The sequence below is a fragment of the Cardiocondyla obscurior genome, linkage group LG03 (genome assembly GCF_019399895.1).
Source record: "Cardiocondyla obscurior isolate alpha-2009 linkage group LG03, Cobs3.1, whole genome shotgun sequence".
Classification (NCBI taxonomy): Eukaryota; Metazoa; Arthropoda; class Insecta; order Hymenoptera; family Formicidae; genus Cardiocondyla; species Cardiocondyla obscurior.
The window spans coordinates 1,050,985-1,060,453 of NC_091866.1; the positions used below are offsets into that span (position 1 = coordinate 1,050,985).

General features: G+C 35.5%; 1 protein-coding gene across 1 annotated transcript; it reads left to right on the forward strand.

Annotated features, from left to right (window-relative positions):
• The first annotated feature begins 299 nt into the window (after positions 1-299).
• LOC139113788 (uncharacterized) lies at positions 300-8,160 on the forward strand. Its single transcript, XM_070675193.1, has 15 exons — positions 300-333; positions 1,787-1,850; positions 1,907-2,330; positions 2,739-2,922; positions 3,252-3,438; positions 3,542-3,630; positions 3,813-4,086; positions 4,435-4,516; positions 4,596-4,748; positions 4,932-5,127; positions 5,212-5,390; positions 6,375-6,726; positions 6,903-7,315; positions 7,420-7,734; positions 7,854-8,160. The coding sequence occupies exons 1-15, from the start codon at positions 300-302 to the stop codon at positions 8,061-8,063; spliced, it is 3,156 nt and encodes a 1,051-aa protein (XP_070531294.1). The 3' UTR covers positions 8,064-8,160.
• Positions 8,161-9,469: the final 1,309 nt, after the last annotated feature.

A 9,469-nucleotide genomic window follows, 5' to 3' on the forward strand; every position in this document is an offset into this window, starting at 1 on the left:
TATTTACGTAAAAAAAAAAAGATTGTTTTTTCTTGAGGCATTGAATTTACAAATTAATTATACGTACGATTCTTTACTTCCGGTGGAAACGTAAAAGAAGATGTGTTGCAAGAGATAAGTCACGTTCATGCAGATGCAGGATCTTAGCGCGTGAATTGTTCGCGTGGCGGCGCTTGAGTTGCGTGCTTTTGCCTGTTTTCAAGAAATTCGCTATAGGTCACCGCGAATGACGTTGAAGGTGGCAGGAGCTGCTAGCCGGCTGAGACTGATCTACGGGAGGAAGGACGGTCGGCGCAGAAATGTCGCACGGTAATTTGCTGCAGGGGTACAACTGTAAGTACGATTTCTTGCACGATTTTCGCTAGCTCGTCTCGACAATAAGTCCCGGATCCGCCGTGCGGGCACCGTCTGTACCATATGAAAAATGAGCTCTGATAATGGCGGCTTTCGTTTATTTGACGCCAGACAAAACAAGCCGAGACCTGAATCGCGATGCAACGTGACATCTCGGCGAGATCGATCGCGCGTCGCGATCCTCGATTTATGGAAAAATTATTCGGCAAGAAAGTAAACGTGCTGTAGAGGTGAACGTATTTCGGCGTCGTGGTTTGCTCGCGGGACGATTTTCTGTCTCGATCTTCTGGGTTCTCGGAGTTAATATTTCCTCTAGAATGTTGTTCACGGTACGCCTCGATTTTTATCACGGTGATATTATTTGGCTAATATTGTGTTGCTATTCGCGTAAGCAGTGGCGCTTGGTAACAATAAAATATAGAAGAAGAAAAAAAGAAATTAATAGAATGTGTTAAAAAATATAATTAATTAATTCGGCATGTTATATTAGAAATTGCATTTTTCTAATAAAAAATTATAATATAGAGCGAGACGTTAATTATGAAATATATCTCGATATTTAGATATTTAAATGCATTTAGATATACAATTTTAATATTGCCTGAAAAGCTTGATGCTATGTAATTATTTTCAATTTTAATTTAATAATTATTGGTAGCGTAATTTTATATATTTATTAGCAAATTGTTTACACAAAATGTAACGCATAAAATTAGCCTTAATGCCTTATACGTGAACCTTGATGCATTATTTATGAACGCGACGAAACTTTGAAATAGATGTTTACATGATGTAATATTACTGCGTGTAAGACGACCTACGTGCATGTGTTTCTGCCGATGCGACTGTATCGCATTATCTCGCTTGAGATGCTATCCACAGATTAGACTGTTGCCAAGCAAGCGCGCCTTTCTCTTTCTCTCTCTCCCCCGAGGAATTTCGGAACGGTAACAAAAGCGGAAAGTTTTCGATTAATTTTCCACAAACAATAATATCACAAACGTATTTCTTCTCGAGTACGAAAACATCGACATTGCGGTGGACACGGGAACAAAAAAACTTAGCGGTATTTGTACTTTGCCTCGTCGAATTGCAAATTTTATCGGTTGCGTCTACACAAATCCACTTTTTGTGAGACATAATGGTAACGATAATAATAAAAGCTTTACGTAAAATGTTTTTTTTCTTTTTTCTTTTTTTTTTTAATGTGGACTTATTCTTGAAAATATAGAAAATCATGGTTCCGAAAGAGCACTCGAGCATACATAAAATAATACACAGTGCATGCTTGCGAAATAAACAAAGTTATATTTTGAAAGATCGAAAAGTAATACTGTGGATCCAAGCGGCACAATATATTACCGTGATCTTTAAAATAATAATCTTCAAAATAAAGCAACAATTTTGTTCAATGTTATTTTTAATATTGCAGGGGAAGCTCAATATGACGACTCACAGATGCAATTCCCTCGTCCCATTTCGGACGACGTTATCAGGTAGGCTTATATAACATTCGCAAGTTTGCAAGTTCATACGCGTGAATTACTTTATGCTGGTATCAATATATTGCGAAGAAATTTTGGTATGTACAGAAAAATAATTTTAGTTATGCCTGTTGTAGAGAAAACGTACGACACGTTTGTTCTAATTTTGTTCTCAATTATGAAACCAATACGGCGGCCAACAGCGTTTATGAGGTTTACGTAAAAGGGAACTCAGGACCAGAGAGAAACGGTGAACTAGCAAGTGTTTTGGGTTTAGATTCGGTCGCCAATCATCAGCTGACTCAAGTAATCAGTCACGGCAATAATTTTATCAATAATAGTCATTTATACACAAATCAAATGGCTATTAAAGAAGAAATGACTTTTAAGGAAGAATGTGTGGATCTGGATGCAGCTATAGGTTCCGAATCCGTGATCAATATCGACGGCGCCGTCACGAAACTCGTCGGCAAGGACGCGTTAAAGTACAAAGTACGTGCCAAAGTAAGGTATCTTAAATATTTGTCGAACTATTAGCGCGGCAAGTTGTTTGCCAAGAGCGAGTGCATATCGTTACACGGCAGCAGTTTATATGAAATATTTCGCCTGACGGGCGTAGCTCCGTTTATCTAGTTTGCCCCTTTCTTCTTACTTTGAAGAATGTCATTTGCATACGGTCGTTTCTATAGTTTTATGCTCCAGGTATTTGCCTATCTACATCGCGATGCATAATTGCGGGAGTATTGTTGGAAACTGTACTTTTACGCAGTATAATGCAATCCTCGAAATTGTACTAAGCGCTTGCGTGCGCGATTTAACTTTAGACAACTGTTTCATGACAATACTGTGTAGACTTTTTTCTTTTGAATTTTATTTTAATGTTAAATTCAACCTTTTCAGATTTTCGAGCAAAGTGTTAGTGCGCCGGACAAGAATGTAGTTGTATATTCACATCCCGTTACTGAAGCACCTTCGTCCTCAACACCTCGACATATCGACAAGGATGATCCGCGGTCCAGGTTGCATTTTGTAAAATACTTAAAACGTGACGGAAAGACACTCAAGATTTGGGAATGCGGCATTTGTACGTAACATTTCACGTTGTAGTAACAACCAAATTTATTTAATTAACGAAGAACATTTTATGTAAATAATAATTCTTATATTTCTGAATTAATTAACATTAATAATCGAGAATCAACTATACCGAAAAATAAGAAATAAAATAAAAAACTAATTAAATATACAAAGTAAAAAATATAAATAGCAGATCTGTTTTTTTCGTTGAAAATTTGATTTAGATTTCTTATTCGATTTTACAACATAACGAATAATTACTTTTTAATGTCAACTAGAGAGGGCCGACAGCTTGTTTTCGTTATAAGAAACTTTAATGTTTAATATTCGAATCAGGTTCAAAAGAGTTTCGCCATCAGTACACTCTGATGAGACACTTGCCGACTCATACTGATGAAAGAAACTTTAAATGCGAGGCTTGCGGCAAGGCTTTCCGACAGTTGTCAACGTTGAGTCAACATAAAGCTATACATAGCGACGCCAGGCCCTATGTGTGTGAATTTTGCAAGAAAACATTTAACAGGTAAGATATTATTTCTATGATTTTAAGATAGCTAAAAAATATATTTTTAACGTTAATTTATAAAATGTACTTACACATGATTCTAAGATCATATGTATTTCAGAGTCTCTACGTTAATCTCTCATCGAAAAACTCACTCTGAGCACAAGCCGCACAAGTGTCATGTCTGTGGTAAAGGATTTCATCAGAAAGGTATAACATGCAAAAATATCTAACTATGTAGTCTATTATCGTATTAATTCTTTTATAGAGAATTTTTGATTGTCATGAAACTTTTGTCATTTTGAATTTATAAATAGTTTTATAATATATTTTTTAACCTAAATCGAGATTAAATGCATTAAAAAAATTCTGAAATTAATTAATATTTTCAGGCAATTTGAGAAATCATGTATTTACGCACACAAACGAGCGACCATACAAGTGCGAGTTGTGCGGTAAAGGCTTCAATCAGATGTCGAATTTGGTCTGTCACAAGGTGAAAGCGCACGCACACGTTGATAAGATGCAGTATTCATGTGGAGTTTGCGGAAAGGAGTTCCCGCGCAGGTTTGCTCTGCGATCGCACGAGGAGTACAAGCACGGTATTAAGTATCGAAGTACGAGTAACGCACAACCCGCTATGAATGAACCCAATACTGGGAAAAGGTACGACAGAAAGTAGCTGTAACGTTAACGTACAATTATTGGTGCAATAAACGTGAAAACGATTAAAAAATCGTTGGAATTTGTCTGCCATCTCGATTGAATATCCAAAAAATGTGAACAGTAAATTCCGAACTCATTTAATTAAAAATATCGTAAAAATAGATCAATCAAAGGCAGCTAGTTATAAATTCACGGAGTAATCCCTTACAGGAGAAATCTCTTTTAATTAGCTTATTTGCCGCAGAATTTAGATGATCAAAATGGAATTAGATTCAATTATGATTTCTCACATTGTAAAATTGATTTAATTATAAATAGTTTACGTGATATGTGATTATATATTTTCAGCAAAAACGTTAGAATTATTCAATTGTATAACGGCGATCGAAATCAACCAAGTGAGAGCAAAGAGAAAGATTATTTCAGCTCAGTTAGTATATTTTTAATTTACGACGAATACAGCGAAACATGGATTATGTAATTAATTTTGGAATTTTATTTCATGAAAGTCGGATTTATTGGACAGTATCGTGATAAACAAAATCGATACGAAAGCGATGGAAATGGCTTTGCTCCAAGGCCAAACTCCTTTCGCTCTTTTTAAACCTATAAAAGGTATACCGGTACTTGTTAAAATTTCACATACTGTGAACAATAAGCACGTAAGTATAATCGTGTTACCAATACTAAATTATCTGGGTTATTTAGTTTTTAATAAAAAAGTTAAGTAATTATAAAAATTATTTGTGATATTAAAAAAAAATCTTTGCACGTCATACTGAAATTTGTTAATTTCTTAATATAGTTCGTATTTAATTGTGCTTAATAAGTATACTTTGTTATAGATGCTTACACCTGCAACTGCTGAAGATTTACGATTAGCAGGAAAAATGACTTCAAATCCTATCGAAACTTCAGATGCTGACGGTAATAAAGCTGTTCAGGTGAAAGTACCGGTAGTTGCTACTGTGATACAGAATATTGAACCCGATGGCAGATCTAGCTTCGTCATTGAGCCGCCCGGCGCGGAACAAGAGCAAGGTAAATTTTCTCGTAAGCCTTGTGAGGCGAGAAGAAGAAGAAAAAGAAAGAGATGTAAGCCTTTTTTTAATCTATCGTCGTCAGATGACCTTGTGACGGCGTTGGACTCGCAATTTTCTCCATCTGCGTTCAATCACAACGAACCAGACCAACAAAATGGCTTAAGCTCAACTGCATCGATAGACGAATGTAACGAGTTACTAGAACTAGCTGCGCAAGGTGGAATACAGTTTGTTCGCGCCACGGAGGACGGTCGTTACGAGGTAATGTAGAAACGATTACCACATTCAGCATATGGAGCTGTGTTAGCGCTCGTAACAGCGTGACGGTAATAATCACGTTTCGGGAACAAAATAATATTCTTTGTTGTAACTTAAAATAACTTTCGTTAAAGTTTAATTAAATCGCGGTATATTTTTGCGGGCTCGAAAAGATTTAAGGTGAAATAATCCATAACTGACTATAATTGTGCTGCGAGTTCGATAATTGCTACGACAAATTTAAGTAAATTCGAGGAGAAGATGTTTGCCGATATGGCAAGAATTTAATGCAAAAACGCTATCTCTAAGGCATAACATTTTTCAACATCTTTATCTTTGGAAAGACGACGTACTTTTCTTTACGCAGAACCAGTATTACGGCGTCGACGTCTTTTCAATCGACTTTTCGACCTACAGTACGCGCGACACATTCGAAGTATTCATGTCAGGCGCCTTCATTCCTTTACATAGAGTTCTCTATTTAGAGAACTGCTGCGCTGCCGCGTTTGCGAAACGTGCTGTGTAACGTTCTTATAGGAATATATAGCGTTCGCTGGAATTTATCTTTGGCGCTTCTTCAAATTAGTCGGTAGAAACGCGATTAATTTTAACATTTATATCGATATATCCCAAATACAAGAATCTTAATTAAATCATTACCATTTTTAACTTTAAAAAGCTAATTTATTTTTAAAATTTAGAATGATTGACGTTTGCCTTAAAATCTTAAGAATTTTTCATTGGAAGATTAATCTGAATTGTATTTTGCGTGATATTGATTTTTAAGATTGTGATGACACGTTTATAATTGCATACTTTTTTTTTTTCGTAACTGTATAAATTACTGTGACTGTAAAATATGTTAAGATTTTTTGAAATTATATTTTTGCGGTGGTGTCACATAGGGTGTCTTATCGTAATAAATTATTTTGACCATGACGAAGCTCTAAACAGTTCAATGCCCTTACGCGCACGTTATGATTCTAGGTTATGACGAACAGTGAGGCCCGCGACTTAATGACGCAGAATTCCCACGATGTAACGATTCTTGACGGCGAACAGGCGGACGCTATCAATCTCGTGAACATACGCAATAACGGCGACGTCATCATCGGCGACAACGATAATCAGATTATGGTGCTGGAATCTGGCCAGAAGTCCAGCAGTATGTCAATAGACGGCGTCGAAATTCTCGAAGATAAAGACAGAATTTTCGATAATAAAAATCTCGACGATCGCTTCGTGGATAACATGGCATTTCTTTCTCAAACTAAAATCGACGATTTCTTGGGTCCCAAAACTATTGATAGCGATAATACTCTTGTCGGGCATGACGATGGTAAGTATATCGACATTGAAATAATGCACGTGTGAAAAAAAATCTATTGTCTATTTGTTGCATTTTCTCGAATATAAGTTAAAGTTTATTTTAATTCAGTTCTTTAAAAATTAAAGTATCTAATAATTCCAAAATTCGGATTAATGTGAAGAGTACACATATGCATAAAATTACAGCTATGCTAAGCCTCTCGAGATATGAATTTCTAAAGCAATCATCTATTGATAACTTTTGTCAATGGTTGCCAATCCCAGCAATGACAGTGACGTCAAGTCAACAAGATCTAACGAGCATTTTGGGTCATCCTTCGAACTTATCTACCAGTTCGCAATCCTCGTTATCATCATTGTTAATGAAGAACCATCCACCATTATCATTATTGGGCGAAACGCTACCGTACCTAAAGACCAATCAGAGCTTTACAGAAGATCTAAATATTCTCGGTATCCCCCCGATGGAAGATCATCATTCCGAATACGACTCGAAGATGAAATTATCCTCGGTTTTCGATGACGATTGTGATACCGGTTTAATACCGTTCGGCCAATCGGATATAAAAATGCACGATTCCGGAAATCAGTGTATGAAGGTATATCAAGTAATATTTGAAAGTATAATTATTTGAAGATCATTTGTAAACGACACTTATTGAAAACATTTTTACGTGATAAATTTCCACAATGAATTTTGCAGGCTTTCAATGAGAAGTTTTGCTTGCCACCACCGAAAATGTATCCTGGTCTGAACGAAGTGAAGATTTTGGGACCGAAGAATCATAATCATGAGTTTATAGTTCCACATTATCAAGAATCAAGATTTCTCAGTCCTTACGAACAGTTTCTCAAGAACGCGTCTATGCAGAACGTATGTTTATCTAATATTGCCGATTCTACAGCCGAAGGATGTAGGAAAGAGGTAAAAATACTTGGTAAAAAGTTAGGCACTGGTATTATTACTACGACCGAGGGAGGTGATGTCGTTAAAGTTCTCGACGACAAACCTAAATTTGTAAGTAAATTATATATTCCTCTTTTTAAATTTTAATGAAACTAACGACGAATTTTTTAAACAAAAGCTAAATGTATGGTTGGGACAGCAATGTAATTATTTAATATGTGATCGCATAGGAAAACATGATGGACTTCTGTGATAACACTTTGCAGCAGTGCACAACCGTGTCGCCGAGACGATTGCACCGGCAACCGCCGATGGATAACGACAGCGATAACTTTTTGCTTCAAGTAAACACTTTTGAAAATAATTATTATATGGGCGACGTAAAAGAAAACGTTTCTCCGAACTTCTACAGACCGGCAGCCCCTGCTCGGATTTTTTGAGTTTTGGTAATCGCCTCGTCGGCAAAGACCTATCGCCCGACGGTCACATTGATAGAAGTCAGAAGGACGATCGCAGAGACAGTTTTACATCTGGAGAAATGTTGGATCTGGATTGACGAAACGCGGCAGTAAACGAATAATTTTGAAAGCAAAACTCTATATTGATTCAAGAGAATTATTATTTTTAAAATTATTCGTTAATTTTATATTGCAATCTTTTGCTATTTGTCTGGTAAAATGTTCATATATTGCTTTGATCCGGATAAATTGTACAACAAAAGAGGAAGTGCGTCTTGATAATTTTATAGTTTTTTTGTTTGTCAAAAGATTGCACCAACTTAAATACAAAGTTTTATTTGCGTATTTTTACTTAAAATTTTTCTTGTTAAGTATTCAACGATACCCAGTATGAGAAAAAATTATGCTACTTAATATTTTTAAGAATACACAACGATCAATTTACAATGGAATAAAATATCTTTTGAAGCCAAAAAAGAAAAATTTATATTTATATAATTTTCAATAAATTAATTATAAGTATAAATATTTTTTACGGACTATGTTTATAAAACGAAATATTTAATAATGTCTCAGATGTTTAATAATTCCATTAATCAATCATTATATAAATAGTGATTCTTAAATTACTTTATATATTACTACTTTCAAGCTTTTTGCACTGATTTATGTAATACGATTGTATAAATCTATCCAGTATTTTATATTCAGATATTTGAATGTTAGAGAATAAAGTATAAATGAAAGTCTTTCTCTCTTTTATTTGACTACGAAAGAGAAAATATTCCGTATATCCGTTAGTATGAGAAAAATCATCCTAGCATTGGTGTTTTTAATAAATACGCGGGATAGAGCGATACGAAAGACTGCGGTATCCCGATACGAAGGTTATTTAGATTTATTCGCGAATTCTCGACTCGGCAATATTTTCTCCGCGTGCACGTGCCAATACCAATAGGTGGAGTGGTTAATACCGTCTGCCCTGGCATCCATCCCTGCTACTTGATAGTCAGCTCCCATTCGGAACCACACCGTCTTATATAGTAACCTGTACAAGCAATCTGATTCGCAATTTGTGGGATTTAGAGTTGACGTGAAAGACAAATTAGTCTGCCATTTGTTGACACTCGACTTTTGTATGCGGAACGTTCACAGACGTATATTTTATTTTTAATCGCGACGTATCTAAACAATATATACCTAATTATATCTTTAAACCGTTGTTGGAGTTTGATTTAATTTTGTTACATTTCGTTATGTTTCATTATTAGAAGAAAACTGATTAATCCTCAAAGACAGACGTTCGTATTGGTAAATGTACCGCAGCATGCTCTATCGAGTGATATCTTATGGTTGGAGTTAGCATTTATCTTCACTACTTGATAGTC

Coding starts and splice junctions, on each gene's coding strand:
- LOC139113788 (XM_070675193.1), top strand. CDS start 300: ATGTCGCACGGTAATTTGCTGCAGGGGTACAACT. Junction 2,923..3,251: donor GATTTGGGAATGCGGCATTT/GTACGTAACATT, acceptor TATTCGAATCAG/GTTCAAAAGAGTTTCGCCAT. Junction 3,439..3,541: donor TGCAAGAAAACATTTAACAG/GTAAGATATTAT, acceptor TATGTATTTCAG/AGTCTCTACGTTAATCTCTC.